Source organism: Aquarana catesbeiana, linkage group LG03 (assembly GCF_042186555.1).
Source record: "Aquarana catesbeiana isolate 2022-GZ linkage group LG03, ASM4218655v1, whole genome shotgun sequence".
NCBI lineage: Eukaryota > Metazoa > Chordata > Amphibia > Anura > Ranidae > Aquarana > Aquarana catesbeiana.
Genome location: NC_133326.1, coordinates 603,017,800 through 603,040,835, shown reverse-complemented (window position 1 = coordinate 603,040,835; position 23,036 = coordinate 603,017,800). Strand labels below are relative to the sequence as shown.

Here is a 23,036-nt window from a genome sequence, read left to right as displayed (position 1 = left end):
GGCATTTGCGTAGTAATGTCTTTCTTCTGGCGACTCGACCATGCAGCCCATCTTCCAACACCCAACACCACGTTTTCAGAGAGTCCTGTATTTCACCTGAAGTTATTTGTGGATTTTTCTTTGCATCCCAAACAATTTTCCTGGCAGTTGTGGCTTAGATTTTAGTTGGTCTACCTGACCGTGGTTTGGTTTCAACAGAATCCCTAATTTTCCACTTCTTGATTAGAGTTTGAACACTGCTGATTGGCATTCTCAATTCTTTGGATATCTTTTTATATCCCTTTCCTGTTTTATACAGTTCAACTACCTTTTCCCGTAGATCCTTTGACAATTATTTTGCTTTCCTCATGACTCAGAATCCAGAAACGTCAGTGCAGCACTGGTTGAAAGATGCAAGGGTCTGTCAGGAGTCCAGAAACTCATTGACCTTTTATAGACACACTCTAATTACAAGCAAACAGATGGTTACCTTTAATAGCCATTCAACTTGTGTGCATGTTATCAAGCCAAAAATCACCAGGGTATGTAAACTTTTGATCAGGGTCATTTGGGTAGTTTCTGTTGTGATTATGATTTAAAAAGAGTAAACACAGTTGATTGATAATAAATGGCTTCAGTCAAACATTAACCATGAGTGAAATTCTGCCAAGATATGTGAACTTATGAGCACAACTGTGTATACATTGGGATGTTTGCTTTCCAAAATGGGATCATTTTGTGGGTAATTCTACTGTCCTGGTGCTCCAGGGCCTTCAAAAGTGTAATAGGTAGTCACGAAATTAGATATGTAATTTATGTCCCTAGAACACCTGACAATGCTCCGTCCATGTTGGGCCTCTCTATGTGGCCAGGCTGTGTAAAAGTCTCACACATCGCCATAACCAGGAGTAGCAGAATGTATGTTGGGGTGTCATTTTTTGTATGTACATGCTGTGTGTTAGAAATTAGACATGTGCAATTCGTTTCGGTCCAAATACAAATTCAGATGAATTTTTGGTTATTCAGAGATTCGGATGTATCGGAATTTTTGATTGAAATAGGAACGAATAGTAACGAATTTAGTTGAAATCCATTGAAATTAGTTTTGTTTATTTGTTTTCTAATGAATTTCAACTTTTCAGAACAATTAGAATTTCGTGTGAAGAATAGCTGGTTGTAAAGCAGCAGGCCGTGAAGCTGACCGCCTGAGTCCTTAACAACAGTGCCTGTTTGCATGCACTACTTGCGCCTGAACTGTCATGATGCTGCAGTTATAACACCAGTCATTTGATGACAGTTTGGTTGAGAGCGAACATAAGCATACCAGTAACAGTAATATCTCTTTTTTCATAATGGCTCAGTTTTATCACCAGAAGTTAAAAAACCATGTTAAATCCCCCCAAGTAAAAACAGTAACAATCTCTCCTGCGTTCAGGTGTCCAGTAACTATGTATGTGGTGCGACCACCTTAGTAAGGTAATGCCTGACGTCTTGCAGCCCTCCTTTGAACAATGGGTATTCATAAACTAAATGAAACAAGAAAAGAAGGAGGGCGCACCGACCTAGTGCATTACCACTGGTAAAACTTTAATAAAGCATTAAAACAGCAAGATGTATACTCACAAAACGAGCTATCAAAAACGGCTTTGACAAGGGCGCAGATGCGCTGTTCTGAAGATTGTCACACCAGGACCTAATGTCAAGAGGGTCAGATCGATACGAATGGCTGATGGCTGACGCGTTTCGGGGGAGCACCCCTTTCTTCAGAGCCTGAGCGGGCAATGGCTGATCTCTCATAGTTGCCTCTATAAATATGTGTGTCTGTGTCTGCAAGGCCCAATTGGTAGCGACGCCCACCAAAAGGCGACGCCCACCCATATAGACTTACCCTCCCTGGCCCCATCTCTCCTAGGTGTGACCCTTAGCCCGACAACTGGGAACCAACACTAATTATTGTTGTTGTTTAGTGCATGCTGAACCAATACATGTGGTACTGTCAGCATAAATCATAAATTGCAGAACACAAATGCTCGGAAAAAACACCTCCAAGGGGAGGTGAACCAACGCACCTTGCCTCCTGTATGTTGCCCCTATGATGGTCCCTAGCCGTGGGCTGGTATAGGGAGATGGTAAGGGGCATCACTGGCCCCCGGGAGCCATGGAGGTGCTGTTGCCAGCATGTGGAACGCACGCTGCTCAAAGGGCCAGGAAGGTCGGGTATTCCTGTGTTCTACCCGCAGCTTCCGGCCAGTCACGGCGTCACTTCCCCTTCCACACGCATCGTAGGATGCTGTGTGTAGGGGGCGCGGCCAGGGGGACATTTTTGATCCATCTAGGATGATGGTGGCTCTGGGCATGAAGGTAAGAGTTACCAGAGCTCAGTTTGAAATGGGTTTTTGAATAAATGGTCCCAGAGCCATCGACCTGTAACTCCAAGTCCAGAAAGACCAAGGACTTATCATCCACCACATGTGTAAAGGAAATCCCAAAAGGGTTCCCTGCACAATGTGCTAGAAATCCTTTCAGCTCTTCGTCGGTGCCACTCCAGATGATGAGAACATCATCTATGTACCGTGAGTACAGTACTAGGTTCCTCCCAAATGGGTTATTGGCCCAGATGTAATTGAGCTCCCAATAGCCCATTAACAAGTTTGCATAGCTGGGACCGAACCTAGCACCCATGGCTGTACCCTTTACCTGCCTGTAGAATCTGTCCATAAAGGTGAAGTAATTGTGAGTCAGAATAAACTCGATACATTCATAGATGAATCAAGCTTGCATAGGATCGAACAAGTGTGCTTCTGCCAAATAGTTTTCAATAGTTCTAAGTCCGAACTCATGCTGAATGGATGTGTACAAGGATGTCACATCAAGCGATAGCCATCTATATCCTTGTTCCCAAGTGTATGCACTAAGTACCTCTAGGGCATGACCCGAATCCTTGATAAATGATGGCAGGTTTACTACCAATCCCTGGAGGAAGTGATCAATGTAGCTACCAAGATTGCTGGTCAAACTATCAATCCCTGCTATAATAGGTCTACCTGGGGGCTTTTCCATATCTTTGTGTATCTTTGGGATATGGTAAAAGTGGGGAACTACTGGGTGCTTAGAATACAGAAATTGGTACTCATTCTTAGTCAGGACCTGATCCAATAATGCTTTATCAGCAACTCCCCTACACAGATCTACCATATAGGCTCTTTTAATATATATATGTTTTTCAATATCTTTAGACACCTACTGCATACCTGCTCCTGAAGAGTGGCGTCGCCACGAAACGCGTTGAGCCAATAGATGCCCCCGTGTCCACACTACATTACTATTACTCTACTACCGTATTTATACCAATTGGACTGTACCAACTAATTCTAGCTACAATTATTTACTATGGAGATACACTTCAGTGAATCTGGCTATCTACAGTATGTATCAATATGAGCCAATCATGTTGTTTTATTATGGAAGTGTGAGCCAATGGTTGCCCCCATATGTTAAAAATTGCATTATTAATTTATTCCACATATCAATTGGATTTTACTCGCCTACCCAGCTTACAATGATCATAGAGACTTATCATTTATGTAATTGCTTTTTACAGTATGTACAAAATGAACTAACCATGTCATTAACTGTATTTTTGCTATACCTTATGTATAATTTAGGACCTGTCTCAATATTAATAAGGATTTTTTAATATTATGAACCATGTCATTATTATTTTTACTTTTTGTTACAATTCATATATCAATAAATAAATTATATAATGCTAATTGAGGCTATGTGATGCTTCCATGCAACGTGTTTTGGTTCTGTTGTATTTTGGGTACTTGCCATATTCATGGTTATTAAGTTGTTATCTCCTGGAGTGCATGTTTCATATAAAGTCCCGTTTTTCCATTTTCTTTTTTTTTCCTATCAGCAACTAAAGCTACACCAAGGTAACCCCACGGTGGCCGTAAGCAGCGGGTGGAGCCCAAACACACCCGCTCTACACACAGCGTCCTACGACGCGCGTGGAAGGGGAAGTGATGCCGTGACTGGCCGGAAGCTGCGGGTGGAACCCAGGAATACTCGCACTTCCTGGCCCTTTGAGCGGCTTGCGTTCCACACGCTGGCAACAGCGCCTCCATGGCTCCCGGGAGCCTGCGATGCCCCTTACCATCTCCATACACCAGCCCACGGCTAGGGACCATCATAGGGGCAAGGTACATTGGTTCACCTCCCCTTGGAGGTGTTTGTCCCGAGCATTTGTGTTCTGTGATTTATGATTTATGCTGACAGTACCACATGTATTGGTTCAGCATGCACTAAACAACAACAATAATTAGTGTTGGTTCCCAGTTGTCAGGCTAAGGGTCATACCTAGGAGAGATGGGGCCAGGGAGGGGAAGTCTATATGGGTGGGTGTCGCCTTTTGGTGGGCGTCGCTACCAATTGGGCCTTGCAGACACAGACACACATATTTATAGAGGCAACTATGAGAGATTAGACATTTCCCGCTCAGGCTCTGAAGAAAGGGGTGCTCCCCCGAAACGAATCAGCCATCAGCCATTCTTATCGGTCTGACCCTCTTGACATTAGGTCTTGGTGTGTCGATCTTCAGAATAGCGCATCTGCGCCCTTGTCAAATCCCCTCAAGTTACATTTTAGAATAGGGTGCCTCAAGATTGTGCAGAATTTTAAAGGGTGCCTTGGCTGAAAAAAGGTTGAGAAACACTGATCTAGACCACAAATATCTCTTTAGCTGTTATAGCATTGAACACGAAGGACCGGTTTACACTTCTCTGATGCATTGCCATTTGTGTAGCACCCTGGGGCTTAGTCAGGGATGCTCCTCACAAATTTACTTGCCAGGAGTAGTTACCTTGGTCAATTGTTAGAGATTCATTGATATCTCCCCAAGCATGCCCTGGTTGTACTTTTCTCTTCTACCACTAGGTGACTGGGCACTTGGTGGTACTAGATATGAGAAGGACAATTCAAGGTCAGGTTATGGGTATATGGGGGGGTTTTTCTTGAATTCCTTGGCCTGCTGGGAGAGCCTACCGTATTTTCCGGCGTATAAGACGACCTCTTACACTAAAAAAAAATGGCCAAACCGCGGGGGTCATCTTATACGCCGGGTATAAAAAAGGGGGTCGTCTTATACGCAAGCCGCCTGCTGGATGACAGCCCTCCGGATGCTTGCTGAATGTGCGGTAATACTGTATACATACAGTATACACCGCTGAGCCAATACCGGCAAGTGATGTATTCCATTAATGAATACAAAGCCTGTTCGGATCGGAGTAACAAACTCTGCCAATCCCAGCAAGCTACATACAGTAGCCTGCTCCGATTGGCTTTGAGAGTCAGAGGCTCGGGCTAATGATGTTACAGCCTCTGCCAATCCGAGCAGGCTTTGTATTCATTAATAGAATACATCGCTCGCCGTGATTGGCCGAGCGCGGTATACTGTATGTATACTTTGAGACAGTATGTTACTTGTTATCGAAGCTACTGAACATACGGCATTACCGCACATCCAGCAGGATGACAGACTGGTCGGAAGGGGGTCGTCTTATACAGCGAGTATAGCACAAAACCGATGTTTTAAATGGAAGATTAGGGGGTCGTCTTATATGCCCAGCCGCCTTATATCCCGGCAAATACAGTATATATTCAGGTGGAGTCAGGTGATCTATGATCTGTGCCACGGCTGTCTGGGCGGACGTGTGTCGTGTGCCCCGAGCTGCTAGGCTGGAGACTGGGCCTATCCCGGGGGCATATGGCTGCTAGGCTGTGTGAGGGCCTATCCAGAAGTAAGAGAGCAGCGCAGGGTTGGGATTGCGGCTTGCAGTCCAACCAGAAGTGACGGTTCTGCCAGTCAGAGAACCTGTCGTGGTCGGAGGTAGAAGGGAAGCTGTCGCCACAAAGGGACCAACCACCTTATTACCAGGGACCACAGTGAGTAACTGAAGCAAGTACCGGAGCAGCATTTTCACCGAACGGGCACAGTGGAGATACGGGAAACTTCAGGCGGTGATCAATTCAGGGACCCAACCAGCGGAGGTGACGCTTGCAGAGCAGCCTTGTGAGTCAAGCCAGGGACCGAGCCAGGCAGCAGGGGTGAAGCTTGAGAAGTATCTGGAGCGCCAAGCTAGGAACCTAGCAGGGAAGCGTGGGTGACGCTTGAGGGAGATACCACTGCAAATATTGGAGGAGCTCAAGGGATTCAGAGTCAGTAAATCAGGGGGTCTAGTGAGAGACCAGGAGCTCAGTGTTGAAGAACTACAAGAGGGAGTTGTAGTGAAGCTGAAGGAACTGTTACGTTTGAGTTAGGAACTGTTAAAGACTGTTGCCATAGGAGACAGCATTCCTGCATGTGCAGATGTGGCGCCTTGCTGGGGCCTTTCCCTGCACGTCTGTCATCCTATTGAAGTCTCTAAGTCTGCCAATTGAATCTACCACTATTTAAGGGTGCCCTGGCCCTAACCCTCTTTCCCCCAAAAATATAAAAAGGAATGTTAAGAGAAATAAAACCGCTTTTACATCCAAGAAGTGTCTGACGCCCAATAACTTTGTCCACCTTGCACCCACTATGCCTCACAACCCACACATAAATGAAATTGTAGTTCCTGAACATCTGGAGGGCCGTAGTTTGGAGACTCCTGCTCTAGGAGATGGGAAAAGCCTTTCCATGGTGTCAGGATCAAGGTGCTGGTGCTACCTGTGTGGATATAAAAGTTGGGATTTGTTCCTGACACTCATTAGAACTGGCTTGGAGAAGCTACGATTCATCTTCAATACTACAGAACAAATCCAGTTGTAACTAACTATTATTGGAGAGATTTTCTTTTTCTTTCTGTTAAGTCTACAGGACAGAAAGCTAAGGCAAATCTCCCCTCTGGAAAACAGAGAAAAAAAACAAAGACAAAGACAAAGACGGGATTTAACCATTCCCTACTCAATCCAAAACAAAAGGTTTAAAGTGATTGTAAACCTTTTTCCCCCATGAAATAATAAACATGTCACAATTACCTGCTCTGTGTAATGGTTTTGCACAAATCCTCCTCTCCTGGGGTACCCTGCCGGTGCTCCTGGCTCCAACATTTTGGTGAGTGCCCCCATATGAAACCTCTTCCTATAGGGGCACTTAAGCAGGCTTGATTCTAAGCCATGCTGCCTGTGTTTATAGACCAGCACAGCTTGATCCTGTGGCACAGAAGGTTTTTTCCCTTAATGCAGAAAATGCATTAAGAGGTTGTAATCCTACAAAGTCATGCTCCTTTCCCTTTAAGGCACAAGCTGTAGCACAGTGCTTTTGCCATGTCAATGGTCCCTTTTTATCTTCTACAGTACCTGGTTGATCCTGCCTGTTCCTGTCTTCCCCTCTGTGAGCTGATCATGTTTATCATGACTGCTGAGCCATGAATACGTGGTCAGTTTACGCGCCTCCATCATTCCTGCTCTCTCCTATGCGTCTCTGCATCTACCTCCTCCCCCTCTACCCATTAGTTCCATAGCATGCAGTCTGTGTGAGAACACGATCTCCTCCCCGCCCCTCTCCTCTCCTCCAGCCGCCATAGAGCAATGCTATTCCCCTAAAGCTACTCCTCCCCTCCCCAAGCCAATTCTGACATTTCTCTCCTACATGCAAAAATCTGTAATTTCTTGCTATAAAATTACTTAGAACCCCCAAACATAATATATATTTTTTAAAGGCACTAGAGAATAAAATGATGGGTGTTGTGATTTTTTTTTATGTCACATGGTATTTGTGCAGTGGTTTTTCAAACGCAATTTTTTGGGGAAAAAAAATACACTTTAATTATTTTTTTGTTGCACAAAAACACTTTATAATACCCAATTTTTTAATTAAAATATAAAACATAATCTTACGCTGGGTAAATCGATACCCAACATGGCATGCTATAAAATTGCGTACGCCCGTGGAACGACGCCAAACTACGGCAACTCTATTAACAACACTTTAAAAGCCTTTACACGTTACCAGTTTAGAGTTACACAGAAGGTCTGGTGCTAAAATTATTGCGCTCACTGTGACGTTCGCGGTGATACCTCACATGTTTGGTGTGATCATCATTTACGTGACTTGCGTATGCATTCACATTTACACATTTAAGCACTGGGGGGAGGGGGTGCTTTAAATATTTTTATTATTAGTTTTATTTATTTTATTCAAAACTTTTTTTTGCACTGTCACTAACTTTTTTTATCAACTTTATTGCTTTCACAAGGAATGAACAATCGACCAACCAATCCTTCCTGCAATCAGCCAACCGATCCTTCCTGCGACCGACCAACCGATCCTTCCTGCAATCGACTAACTGATCCTTCCTGCAATCGATCGACTGATCCTTACTGTCATTGATCAACCAATTGTTCCTTACTTTGATCCTTTCTGCGATCGTCTGGGCGCTCCTTCCTGCGATCGATCGACCAATCAACCAATCCTTCCTGCGATTGATAGATCCTTCCTTTCTTTTCTGAGATCGATCGACGATCCTTACTGCGTTTGACCGACCGCTACTTCCTTACATTGATCCTTCCTGTGATCGATCAAACGGTCCTTCCTGCGATCGATCGACTGATCCTTATTTCATCGACGAAGGCTTTATGTGATCGATTGATTCTTTTTTCAAAGGAAGGATCAAAGTATTGGTCAATCAATCGACCAATGCTTCCTGCGATTGATCGACTGATCCTTCATGTGATTGATCAACCGATTCCCTCCTTACCTTGGTCCTTCCTGTGATTGATCGGCTGATCCTTCCTGCGATTGATCGACCGACCAATCCTTCCTGTGTTTGATCAACTGACACTTCCTTATTTGATCCTTTCTGAGATCGACTGGCTGCTCCTTCCTGTGATCGATTAACCAATCCTTCCTGCGATTGACTGATCATTCTTTTCCTTTCTGTGATCGATCGACGATCCTTACTGCGATCAACCGATCGATCCTCCCTGCGATCAATCGATCCTTCCTACGATCAATCGACTGATCTTTCCTGCAATCGATCGACTGATCCTTCCTTATTTTGATCCCTCCTGTGTTTGATCAACCGATTCTTCTTTACTTTGATCCTTCCTGTGATCGATCCTTCCTGTGAACGATCGACTGATCCTTCCTTACATTAATCCTTCCTGCGATCGTTCAAACTATCCTTCCTGCGATCGACCGACTGATCTTTCTATCGACCAATGCTTTCTGCAATCGATTGATTCATCCTTTGATTGACCAATGCTTCCTGCGATCGATCAACTGATACTTCCTGCGATCGACCGATCCTTCCTGCGATTGATCAACTTATCCTTCCTTATTTTAATCCTTCCCGTGATTGACAGGCCGATCCTTCCTGTGATCGATCAACCAATCCTTCCTGCGACTGACCGATCCTTCCTTTCCTATCTGTGATCGATCGACGATCCTTACTGCGATCGACCAACCGAAACTTCCTGCCTTCGATCAATCATTCCTTCCTTACATTATTCCTTCCTGCGATCGATCAAACTATCCTTCTTGCGATAGACCGACTGATCCTACTTTCGACTGACCAATGCTTTCTGCGATCGATTGATCCTTCCTTTGATCGACCAATACTTTGATTATTTTTTCAATCGAACAATGCTTCCTGCGATCGATCTACTGATCCTTTCTGCGAATTGACCGATCCTTATTGTGTTTGATCCACTGATCCTTCCTTACTTTGATACTTTCTGCGATTGACTGGCCGCTCCTTCCTGCAATCGATCAACCAATCCTTCCTGCGACTGATTGAGCCTTCCTTTCCTTTCTGTGATCGATAGACGGAAGCAGTGCTGCGTGGGAAAGGGGGGACCGGACAGCAGATAGAAGGGGCACATGTGTTAGAAACAATCCCCCTGCAGTGCAGCCGGAGGGAGAAAGCGGAGGAGAAGCTGGCAGTACTGCAGGGGGAGGCAGAAGAGGATTGGTGTCTGCAATAAGACAGTATAGCCGGACCTCCTGCTCAGCAGGTTCCTGGGCCCCCCTTTTAAACTGATAGGGCCCGGGACAGGAGGGCTGGCTGTACTGCCTTATCAGTGGCCCTGACTGCTGTGAAAAGGTATTTAGAGATTATATTGCTGAAGAACAAACACACATTGCCCCATAAGAGAACCTATCATGGGGGTTTATTGTGGAGACTTTACAACCACTTTATATCTTTAGAACCACTTTAATTTCATATTTAAAACAATTAAAAGAAAAAAAGAAACTGACCTCCTTCTTCTGAATTTCTTATCGGCGAGGCCATTAGTCCAGATGAGGGGTTGTATTATATATATATTTTATAGACTTCCCCTTTAGGTAATAGAGATTCTTATTTGTCTCGGTCTCGCCTATAATATCTTCATCTAAATTGAAATGAGCAAGAAATAGTGGTCATTTAGGTAAATATTCTCTTAATACATACTGTACATACAATAGTTATAGTATTCAGTTTAATAATTCCACATTATGATGGCATATTTTTAGTAACAAATTTATAAATCTTAACAATTTTTAAAAGTTTTTCAAAATCCAACAGGAATCTGCTTCAAATAGGGCCCTTGCAAATAATATGATGATAATACCCATCATTTAAAAAAAATAAAAACAACAGTAATAACCATGATGTTTAAAGCTGAACTGTAGGCAGATATATTAGACACAATTTAACACAACTCTGTAATATTTTTTATTTAACCACTTGCTGACTGCACTATGATGCCTACAGCGCGGCCGGCTAGTTCTGGGACACCGTTATATGCTGTATCTGTGTGAGGAGAGAAGAGAGAGAAACACTGCAGCAGCGTGAGTTGGCATGATCCTGTGTGCCCTTCAGTGTCATTACAGTGCCACTACAGTGCTTAGTGTCATTTCAGTGCTCAGTGTCATTACAGTGCTCATCAGTGCCACTACAGTGCTCGTCGGGGCCCTATGGTGCCACTACAATGCTCATCAGTGCCACTACAGTGCCCATCAGTGCCACTATAGTGCCCATTAGTGCCACTACAGTACTCATCAGTGCCCTACGGTGCCACTACAGTGCTCATCAGTGCCCTATGGTGCCACTACAGTGCTCATCAGTGCCACTACAATGCTCATCAGTGCCACTACAGTCCTACTATAGTGCTCATCAGTGCCCTACAGCGCTCTTTAGTGCCCATCAGTGGGTGCTTATCAGTGCCATCAGTGCACATCAGTGAGTGTTTATCAGTGCTCATCAGTGAACTACAGTGCCATCAGTGCCCTACAGTGCCACCCTATCAGTGGATCCTCATCAGTGCCTGTCAGTGCCATAAAAATGTGTAAAAACAAAATGCATAAAAAAAAGCGTTTATTTTCTTTCCACATTTTCAAAAAACGTAAGGAAAAAAATGACATGTTCAGAACATTTGACAAATGGGGTCATTTTGTGGGTAATTCTACTGTACTGGTGCCCCAGGGCCTGCAAAAGTGTAATAGGGGTTCAGGAAATTAGATATGTAATTTACGTCCCTAGAACACCTGACGATGCTCCGTCCATGTTGGGCCTCTCTATGTGGCCAGGCTGTGTAAAAAAACAAACAAGATATTTGGGGGGCACACCCTAAAAGATGCATTAAAGCTGGTGCAGCCATAAGACCATACAGCAGAGCAAAATATCACAGTGCACACATGCAAAAAAGACATTTACCTCCAGCAGGGCTAGTTTAAAACACCTAGACAATCTAAAAAATATTAGCAAAAAATATGGGGATTTGGTTACACCATATTGCTATATGGTGCTAAGCCCACTTACTGCGACAAAGTACCCCATGATTAGTGGGTCCTACACTATCCATGGATTGGGAGATCCTGCTTCTCTGAACCATGAGAGCAAACACTCTTCTATATGGGAGAACTTTGAGGTCTCCATCCATGACACAAGTGGACACTAATGAGAGGCACTTAACATAGGGTACTTTGTCGCAGTAAGTGGGCTTAGCACCATATAGCAATATGGTGTGACCAAATCCCCATATTTTTTGCTAATATTTTTTAGATTGTCTAGGTGTTTTAAACTAGCCCTGCTGGAGGTAAATGTCTTTTTTGCATGTGTGCGCTGTAATACTTTGCTCTGCTCTATTGTCTTATGGATGCACCAGCTTTAATGCATCTTTTAGGGTGTGCCCCCCAAATATCTTGTTTGTTTATTGTATGGATTCTGACCAAATCCCCTTGGGTGCAGAGCACCCCACTATTTCATTAAGTGCCTCTCATTAGTGTCCACTTGTGTCATGGGTGGAGACCTCAAAGTTCTCCCATATAGAAGAGTGTATTGCTCTCATGGTTCAGAGAAGCAGGATCTCCCAATCCATGGATAGTGTAGGACCCACTAATCATGGGGTACTTTGTCGCAGTAAGTGGGCTTAGCACCATATAGCAATATGGTGTGACCAAATCCCCATATTTTTTGCTAATATTTTTTAGATTGTCTAGGTGTTTTAAACTAGCCCTGCTGGAGGTAAATGTCTTTTTTGCCCAGGCTGTGTAAAAGTCTCACATGTGGTATCGCCATAACCAGGAGGAGTAGCAGAATGTATGGTGGGGTGTCATTTTTTGTATGTACATGCTGCGTGTTAGAAATTAGACATGTGCAATTCGTTTCGGTCCAAATACAAATTCAGACAAATTTTTGGTCATTCAGAGATTCGGATGTATCCGAATCTCTTAATGCAATAGGAAGAATAGTAACAAATTTTGTTCAAATCCATAAAAATTAGTTTTGTTTATTCTTTTTCTAATGAATTCCAACTTTTCAGATCAATTAGAATTCTGTGTGAAGAATAGCTGGTTGTTAAGCAGTGGGCCGGGAAGCTGGCCGCCCGAGTCCTTAACAACCGATGAGTCATCATCTGTCAGTAGGCTTCCCCACTGACAGATGAATGTAAAGAAAAGAATGCCGGTAATACAATAATGTTTTTTTTTAAAAAAAAAAAAAAACGGCGTAGGGTTCCCCCCCCCAAAAAAATGTTTTATACAGTAGGAAAAGGATATAGATATTGTGGCAGAGTGTTGCCCTGCCAGGGTCTAGAAGCAGGTTGTGACCCAGAATTCTCAACTGAACGGGTTGAGAAGCTCCAGGAGCTTGTAACATGGCTTTTCAGTTTCCTCCTTTCTTAGAAAAGTCCACTTTGGGATCTGGAGCCCGGGGATTTCTGAGAGATCTGGGTGGGATGAAATCCCCGTCCTGGGTCCCGATTTTGAAAACAGCCAGCATAATGATTGGTCAGGTGTGTGCTGGGCTTTTAGTAGTAACCTGACCATAGTTCTGGGCTCCACCCCGGCAGATAGGAAGTCTGAGTACCAGGAGTCAGAAGGGCTCCACGGGGGAACCAGTGCAGCAAGAGGCTGCTAGATATACAGGTGATACTCGAAAAATTAGAATATCATGCAAAAGTTCATTTATTTCACTAATGCAACTTAAAAGGTGAAACTAATATATGAGACAGACTCATTACATGCAAAGCAAGATAGTTCAAGCCGTGATTTGTCATAATTGTGATGATAGGGCTTACAGCTCATGAAAACCACAATCTCAGAAAATTAGAATATTACATGCAATCAATAAAACAAGGATTGTACATAGAACAATATTGGACCTCTGAAAAGTATAAGCATGCATATGTACTCAATACTTGGTTTGGGCCCCTTTTGCAGCAATTACTGCCTCAATGCGGCGTGGCATGGAAGCTATCAGCCTGTGGCACTGCTGAGGTGTTATGGAAGACCAGGATGCTTCAATAGCAGCCTTCTGCATTGTTCAGTCACATGTCTCATCTTTCTCTTGGTAATGCCCCATAGATTCTCTATGGGGTTCAGGTCAGGCGAGTTTGCTGGCCAATCAAGCACAGTAATCCCATGGTAATTTAACCAGGTTTTGGTGCTTTTGGCAGTGTGGGCAGGTGCCAAGTCCTGCTGGAAAATGAAGTCAGCATCCCTATAGAGCATGAAGTGCTCCAAAATCTCCTGGTAGATGGCTGAGTTGACCCTGGACTTAATGAAGCACAGTGGACCAACACCAGCTCCCCAAATCAACACAGATTGTGGAAACTTCACAATAGACTTCAAGCATCTTCCAGTGTGTGCCTCTCCATTCTTCCTCCATACTCTGTGTCCTTGGTTTCCAAATGAGATGCAAAATTTGCTCTCCTCAGAAAAGAGGACCACTGAGCGACAGACCAGGTCTGTTTTTCTTTAGCCCAGGTAAGACGCTTCTGACATTGTTTGTTGTTCAGGAGTGGCTTGACAAGAGGAATACGACATTTGAAGCCCATGTCCAGGATCCGTCTGTGTGTGGTGGCTCTTGATGCACTGACTCCAGCCTCAGTCCACTCCTTGTGAAAGTTCCCAACACTTTTGAATGGCCTTTTCCTGACAATCCTCTCCAGGCTGCGGTCATCCCTGCTGCTTGTGCTCCTTTTTCTTCTACACTTTTCCCTTCCACATAACATTCTATTAATGTATTTTGATACAGCACTTTGGGAACATCCAACTTCTTTTGCAATTACCTTTTGAGGTTTTCCCTCCTCATGAAGGGTGTCCAATGATGGTTTTCTGCACAACTGTCAGGTCAGCAGTCTTTCCCATGATTGTAATTCCTACTGAACCAGACTGAGAGACTATTTAAAGGCTCAGGAACCCATTGCAGGTGTTATGGCTTAATTAGCTGATTAGAGTGGGACACTTTAAGCCTGGAATATTGCCCCTTTTCACAATATTCAAATTTTCTGAGATTGTGGATTTGGGGTTTTCATGAGCTGTAAGCCATAATCATCACAATTATGACAAATCAAAACTTGAACTATCTTGCTTTGCATGTAATGAGTCTATCTCATATATTAGTTTCACCTTTTAAGTTGCATTCGTGAAATAAATGAACTTTTGCACGATATTCTAATTTTGCGAGTATCACCTGTATGCACCAAGGTGGTCGGTGAAACAGTCTGTACGAGACAGACAAGGGCCAGGAGCGTAAGGCCAGAGCAGCAGTGCTGCAAGTGAGAGCCAACTAGGCTGAATGACATTTTGATGGAAAAAGGAATGCTGAAACCCCTGCGAGGGAAATCTGTGTTTGTTTGCTGAACTTGCTTTTAATAAAAATAGGCAAATAAAGTTCTTAAAAAGAAGAAACAGTGAGTGGTGGGGTCCTTTAAAGCTCAACATTTGACGCTAGTTCTTTACAGGCGGTGGAGAAGTGCTTTGGGCACAATCTGAGATCCCTGCAATCAAGTAAGTTCATCTGTTATATGAACTGTGTTTTGATGCATGAGACTGCATAATCTGTGTGCAGGTGAGGAGAACCTGCAAGAGAAAGGTAACTAGCCTTAACGAGACAGTGCTCCAATTTGTTGCTGAATTGTGCAAAGTTGTTCTGGAGTGACTGTGAGTATGGGGCGATCAAAGCTCCTAAAAGAAGCAAGGATCACTGAAATGAGAGACAGAGCTCTGTGGCTGGAGGGGTTGTTACCGCCTGATCAAACCCCATACATGCCCGAATAGAGTTTGCTAAGGAGAAAGAGGGCTGGGGTTGTCCATAGCAACACTGGTGCAATGAGTGCACAGGTGACTAGGAGTATGGAGAGTCCACCAAAGTCTGCATCTGTGCTTGGGAAACCATCACTCAGTGCAAGGAGTGAGCAGATGGCTGCGATTGCCTGTGGCAACAAAGGAGAAATCTATGCTACTGACTTTATACAGCCTATGTTGCCTTTTGAACATGTTGAAGACTTTTTGGGTGAGTTTGTGATGACTGCTTCCTACAGAGGATGGCCCAAAGGTCGCTGGGTTGAGTTGGTACAGCCTTTTCTGGAGGAAGAACACCAAGAGGTGTACCGCTGGATGGGTCATAATCAAGATGATTACTACAATTTCCTAGGAGCAATCCAATCTAGGGAGCGCTGGAAAAATTCAGTGGTGAGAATGTGGTATCCCGTAGCAACTGGAGAAAGTGTGTTTGCAGAAAGGAGCCGTAGTGGAGACGTGGCTCAAATTTTGAGTGAAGATGTTGGTGCAAAAGTGTCTGCTGTCGCCCCTGGCAACCTTGGTGAAAATTGTGTTCAGCCTGCAGGGGGTGAGAGAGCACAAGAAATGTGCTTTCATCTTATGGCTGCTTGTGTGAAGTGGTCAGCCCAGAGAAGAGGGCATCGTATCCTGCAAGAGGTATGACTAGGTGTGTGGGTCTGCTGTTACCCCTGGCAACAGGAAATCTGTTTGGCCTGCAGGGGATGTTGGTAAATCCAAGAAGGATGCAATGTTGCCCCGTGTCCATGAGGGGGCATCAGCTTATAAAAGCACAGCAAAGAAGGGACAATGCCCTCAATTGAAGCTTTCCACACCTGCCAAAGAGGATGGTAAGGCTGTTGCTGTTGAAGTCATGGGAAAGACTGACTGTGGGATTGCTCACACTGAAGTGGAAGTGATCCCAGAGGGGAGATCCACTGTTGGTGCAGAAAAGGGCTTGCCTCACTGCAGTGCCCTGTCCAAAGTGTCAAAATTGAATGTGATGATGTGAAACTTACTGAGGAGTATGATCATACAGGTATTGAGTTGACTAATGCTGATAATGTGATGCTTAATGGGGTTGGGGTGATTGCTAAGCAGGATATGCTATTCCCCTTAGCCACAGTATATAAGGCTGCAGAGGTGTCCCTAGAAACCTCCAGGGAGCTCTGTGTGTTGGAGCCAGAGGTTGCCCAGGACAACTGTGGTGCCGCTCTGATGGATAAGAGGGTACTTGACCTTGGTGATGAGAATGTGTCAAATGGTAAAACTAAAATGTCTGAAATTACTTGTGGTGATAATGGGTTACTGCGGTGTGTCACTGCTGACAGCAAAAGTCTTCCTGAGTTTAATGAAGCACCACCCGAACAAGGTGGTGAAGTTATGGTATTGCAGCCTGCTGTGTTTAAAAATTTTTGCCATAGGTGATATGTGCAATGGTGTCTGCTGTGGAACCACTCTGTCCTGTGTCTCCTTTGGCATTTGGAGAGGTACTGCGTAGTACCTGTGATGGGAGCATAGAGAAAGTAGACTGGGACAGATGGGCGACAAGTCTGTAGGCTTTATTGAAAGAAGGCTCAGTGTGTAACAATGGAGCGGACACAATTTCTGCTGTGCTAAATGGAGGGACTGCAGAGCAGCTTTTGGACAAGGGCTCACTTGCTGCTGTTGCAGAGGATATTCCTCAGGAGATGGAAGGGCCAAGAGAGATTGAGCACATAGCAGAGGTTGTGCCCACAACCCATAAAGGAGTTATTGGTGTGGTATACCAAACTTTTATCCATAGAGAAGACCTGGAACAGATAATTGACACTGAGCCTGAGAGTTTTGTGGTGACTTCCGCACCTGGCTGCGCTCTAGGAGAGCACCAGGTTATTGCATTGGATACCTCTAGCCCCTTTAAGAAGCACCACCTCTAAGGCATCAGTAAATGAGTCTTTCCACATCCCCAGGAACATGAAGGACCCCAGGAAGGTCTTAGGTGTAGAATCACGGTGCCTTTTTTATGACAGCTATGCTGAGATAAATGTTAGAATGTTGGAGTGTACAGCCGGTGTAAATTCTGCCATCCTCTCCTGTGTTTGGAGAACTTGTACCACGGGGTGTGCATAAATGGAGCTGGATATTACAGGCTGTACTATGCAGAGATTGCCAATGTTGGAAGCATTTAATGCAATCATTGTTAATATGGAAAGTCATCTCACAGTGTGCTGGATTGCATCATACAGAGGTTGTGTATGAGAGACACTCTGGAGTACTGTTGGACAGGACAGAAGTCTGGGCGGTAGTGCCAGAGGGCACAAGTATATGTGATGTGGTTATCAACCCAAAGGTGAAATTAGATAATGATGATCAGATATCAGGACAGTTGCTGGAAGAGGATCATGTGGCAATGGAGTTGGTGGTTAGAGACGTTGCCATGGTAGACAACCACTCCATTTTGTGCGATTCTCCTCCAGACACTGCCTTGCAGAACACTAGTGAAATGAGTTCTGATAAATGTGGTGATATTTTGGACAATGAGGAAAAGTGCAACGCACTGGTAAATGTTTCGGTTACCATGGGTAACAACAAAAATAAGGGTAGACCTGATGGTCAAGGTGACGTGGTTGCTGTCACTCTTAAAAAAATACAGGAAGATGAATAATGGTATGACAGACACTGAACAGGGAATAGGTGCAGTAGAATTAGGCCCCCTACAGGCTCAGGAGTTTAATTCTGGGAAAGATTTCCAGAAGTCCAGGAACCTCCCAAGTTGCAAGAGTAAAAGGTCTGAGGACACTGGCCCAAAGCTTAACAAGGTGTCATTAAAAGAGTTTAATTCCCAAATAAAAGTGCCCGCACTTATGGCTAAAAAGGTGTTTAAAATGTGACCACTTTAGAAGTAAAGAGAAAAAGGTTGGGGAAAAAAGGTCCAAGTCCTTAGTAACTCCCCCAGTGTTAAAGTGTTTGAAGATGTGGCACCAAAGAAAATGGGCAGATGGCATTTTTGGAAGCGCACCCGTAAAAAGTGTCTTTGTAGTACCCAAGTCAGTGTAGCAGGGGGACATAGGGAAAGTCACCTGGGGTTAGCCCTTATGGGTGATAGCTGGGACAGAGGTGCCAATTTGAAGAGGTTTGGCTGGTGTGTTATGCCCCTTTCGGGGTCAAAACAGGGGGGAGGATATGTGGCAGAGCATTGCGATGCGCAGCCGAAGTAACATTGCCTCGTGGCCATTTTGGTACACCCGCTCTCGTCAGCAGTAAGCCCAGAGTTAGAAGTTGGCAAATGGACATCTTTATACACAAACCGGAGTCTTGCTTTTCACAGTTATTTTAACAGTAAACTCAGCTTATATAGTGAAATGCAGTATTTAGAAATCCGTAACATTGTTTTGATGTTGAATTGTAAAAGCAGCGGCAAGCCTGCTGATCTCTCAGGTTTGTTGATGTGACTGAACACCATTGCGTTTAAAATTTAACATCAAAACAGTGTTACGGACTTCTAAATACTGCATTTCACTATAAAAGCTGAGTTTACTGTTAAAAATAACTGTGAAAAGCAAGACTCCAGTGGGTGTACAAGGATGTCCGCTTGTCGACTTCTAACTCTAGGATTACTGCAGACGAATGCGGTGTACCAAGATGGCCGCGAGGTAACATCACTTCGGCTGCACATCGCGCATGCGCAGTATAGCTTTACTGTGGAGGAGTGCGGGGTGTAGCAAGATGGCGGCGACGGAACGTCACTTCCGTTACAAATTCTGACGCGTCGCCTAATCTGATGAAACACTGACGTTGCTCTCCCTTCACTAGCAGAGAGGAGCGAGAGGCAAACCCGTGCTGGATGGAGGGTGGGACTGGGAGGTGCTTTAGTTACCTTTGCAAGTTAACTAGAAGATGATTGGTTGCTAGGCAGTCCTAGCAAGCAATCATCAGCTTGTTAACATGAAACGTTGACTAAAGCAGCTCCTGGTCCTGCCCTCCATTCAGCACCATGGAGCCTCTCAACTCCTCTGTGATGAACAGACCCTGTAAGGTAGGAGAGAGCTACCCACAGCTGTGTGTTGGGAGCGACAGGGGAAACAGCTATAGAGGGGCAGAGGACACTACTGGGGGATAGAAACAGAGGATAGTGCTATGCAGATCGGTTCACATATCGCAGTGCAAATGAAACTTTGGACAGGAACACCTGTGAACACCTATACAATCCGATTCTGGTGCTGACCAAAAAAGGGTCCTGCATGAGTTTGGTCCGAATGCGATGCAAATTTAGCCATACACTTTGGCTGAATTTGCATCGCACAGACATTGCAGTGCAGTGCGAATCACATGCGATGTCTGACACCGCAGCAGTGGGAATCGGCCCTTAGTGTTTTTATTGAATGCTTTATTTTTAATTTTTCATTTAATTTTTTAAAAGGATGACGCCAACGCCCCAACCCCCCCCCTCCCGGGATCTTTGATTTCCCACATGTTGCCCAGGTAGATCTCAACCTCTGAAAGATTGCCTACCCCTGTTCTATAGGGATTGCAAGGCGAGACGAAGGCATTCAAATTTTGGGCAGAAAACACTGTATAGGTTTGTGAATATGGAGATACATATTCTCATCTTGTGGTCAGAATGTATCATATGCATATGAAATAAGGATACATAGAAATTATTGTGTGAACACCGTTATGACTGTCTTATGAAATCTCATAGGATTTGGGTTAAACGGTGAAATACGTGAAAAGATGCCTTCTGATCTATGATGTAATATATTTCCCTGATGCCGTGTCCCCAAAAATATTTTTACTAATCTTCAGCTTTTAAGCTAACAGTGGGAGCTTGGCTTGCAATTTAAAGGTAATAAAGATTTTGTTAAAAATATGGATTGAATGTAATATAGTGACATAATATGGTTTGAATTAATCATGGAATATCTAGTGTCATAGAACCTAGCCTGCTTTAACAATCACTCCTATTCAAGGTGAATGATTTTATATGGTAAAGGGTAACTCCGCTTTTGTTGTTAACATATAAACCCCTCTGGGTAATCAATGTACATTGCAAGGATTTTAACAAGGTTTTTTTAGAAGAGTCATACTTTTTGTTGCTGTGAAGAAATGGCTTTTTTGGTTTACCAGACTGTTCACTTAAAGCGGAGCTTCACCCAGAAAGGGAAGCTCTGCTTGTCTGCCCCCCCCCCCCCCCTGCCACATTTGGCACCTTTTTGGGGGGAGGGGGGAAGAGGGTACCCTGTTTTGACCGCCACGGCGAAGTTCAGAAGTTCGGCCCATTCACAAAGCAGAGCGTGATTTGCGCATACGCAGTAGGAAACCGGCAGTGAAGCCACAAGGCTTCCGTTAGTCAAGATGGAGACGCGGGTGAGGACACAGCTGGATGCCTGGACAGGTAAGTGCCTTAATAGTAAAAGTCAGCAGCTACAGTATTTGTAGCTGCTGACTTTTAATTTTTTTGGAGGGAGGCCAGAATTCCTCTTTAATAAGAGGATCTTCATTTTTAATCAGCTGTTGTTTTTTTCTGTGTTATGAGGAAAGCCACAGTTTCTGCATCCCTTTAGAAGTGATTGATCCTTGGGGAGCATCATCAAAACTTGCATTTCTATTGCAGGGGTGCCTAAAATCTGACTTGTATCTTTGGCCTGTTTCACAAGGGCTTCAGAGCAGCGTATAAGAGCAGTGGGAACAGCAAGTTTTCACAAAGCATTTGCAGAGCTTTCAGCAAGCTTTGTTGAAGCATTTAAAGCTCCATAGAGCTGCAGTTTGTAAACGTTGAAAACAGATCCTAATGGGAGTGCTGATTGCCACTTTAAGCAAGCTGCTAGCAGGCTTTAGCATTTGTTCAAGCTTGCTGAAAGCCACTTTACACTTTACACATTGAACATACATTTTTCAAAGCCAACATTCACTTTACTACTTTAGTAAATCATCACCATTGCTGCTGAATGTACAAACAAAAACAATGTTAAATCAGACACCTACCTGTTTACTAGAGAGTGTCCTGAACCGTCTGATCCTTTGCTGGGAGGACATTCGCCTGTACTATTGGGTGTGCACACACACACACATTTATAGCCCAATTCTGCCCAGAAAAACTTGTGTCTTACCTGTTTATTCTCTTCCTGGTTTATTGTCTTCCTGTAACTTCCATAATTATGGAGGCAGTTTATTCATAAAGTCACACCTAATCATAGATATGTGACTTATAACCTGAACCTTATTGATGATATTTACGTATGCCTAAGGGGTCATGCATACACAACAATTTTAAAGCATTTTTTCTTCCTCTAAACACTCCTCCATGTACACATAGGAGTTTAGAGGCAGAAAACAAAATCCACTGTCAGCACGGCCAGGAGCAAAACAAAACCCCTAAGCCCCTTTTACACAGGTGGACCGATCGGACCACCCATTGCCCTCTATGGAGCGGTGGATGTAACAAACATGTGTCTGCTGACACCCGCCGATATCCGATCTGACCGTGTCCACTAAAAACAGACGGGTGGGATTTCCCATCCATCTGGCGGATCGGATGATCAGACGGGCGATCCGTTTCCATCCAACTACCCATAGAGGAAAGCGTAAAACAAAGGCGCCTCTAAGTGCAGTATGCAAAATTTAATAAAGCGCACAAAGGGTTAAAAGCACTTACAAGATCGTTGGGTGTTAAAAAACATGATAAAATCAGGAGTCCCCATCTGTGGCATGTGTCCATCCTCGGCACGGTGGTAGAGAGCAGTGTAGAGCCGTCCAGCAGCTGTAAAGCGTTCTCGTACGTGCTGGAGATAGGAGGCAGCAGGGAAGCCTGTGTTCCGGGTTCACTGCGGGACACACAAGGCTGATGGTGTCAGTGGGGAGAAGGGGAGGTAATGCGCTTCGGAGCATGTGCGGCTCCTTCTTCAGACCTCTGCATCAGCGAGTGAACATGGACATGTCATCCGCGTGCTCAGCGGGGATAAGCAGGTAGCAGGTGGATCCACTGGCAGACTCCGTCTGCCTTTCATTGTGTACAGATAATGTACAGCAGAGGGCGTCAGCCCCTGGGCCGCGGCCCAACACCAGGTCGTGGCGCCTCTGCTGCCAGGCCGTGCCGCGAAGGAGACTCTGTCAGCGGTGGGGCGGCCACGCAGAGAGATGATTACATCTCTTATTGCCTGCACAGCTTTTCCGGAATGTGATTTTTACATTTAATTAAATAAAATTAGAGATAATCCACGTTTGGATAGTGACAATCGACGTTTGGTGGCAGATAACAGTGACAAGCTCCATCTGGTGGCAGGTGACGTGGCATGTGACAAGCTGAATCTGGTGTCAGGTGAGGTAGCAAGTGACAAGCTAAATCTGGCGTTAGGCGATGGTGGCAAGTAACATCTACATTATGGTGAGTTGAACTATTTCATTCTATATTAAAATGTAATAAAAAAAAATAATGCGCTTCAATCCTCCTGACACCATAACAATCATGGTGGCGTGATGACTCAAAAACCAACACCAGCAATTGCCCCAACAAATTGCTATGGAAACCCACATCGCACCTCCC

The 23,036-nt window shown here is 44.4% G+C and overlaps 1 protein-coding gene across 3 annotated transcripts in view; it reads right to left on the bottom strand.

Moving 5' to 3' along the window:
* Window positions 1-21,738, bottom strand: part of IL1A (interleukin 1 alpha) — a 54,916-nt gene extending 33,178 nt beyond the window's left edge. For 2 of the 3 annotated variants that reach the window (XM_073622114.1, XM_073622112.1), the window contains exons 1-2: window positions 21,479-21,620; window positions 10,226-10,359 (exon numbers count right to left, since the gene is read on the bottom strand). In XM_073622114.1, coding sequence (XP_073478215.1) covers window positions 10,226-10,259 — 34 coding nt within the window. In that variant the 5' untranslated portion in view covers window positions 10,260-10,359; window positions 21,479-21,620. Of the gene's footprint in view, window positions 1-10,225; window positions 10,360-21,478 lie in introns of all 3 variants that reach the window. The other variant, XM_073622113.1, reaches the window with a different exon arrangement.
* Window positions 21,739-23,036: the final 1,298 nt, after the last annotated feature.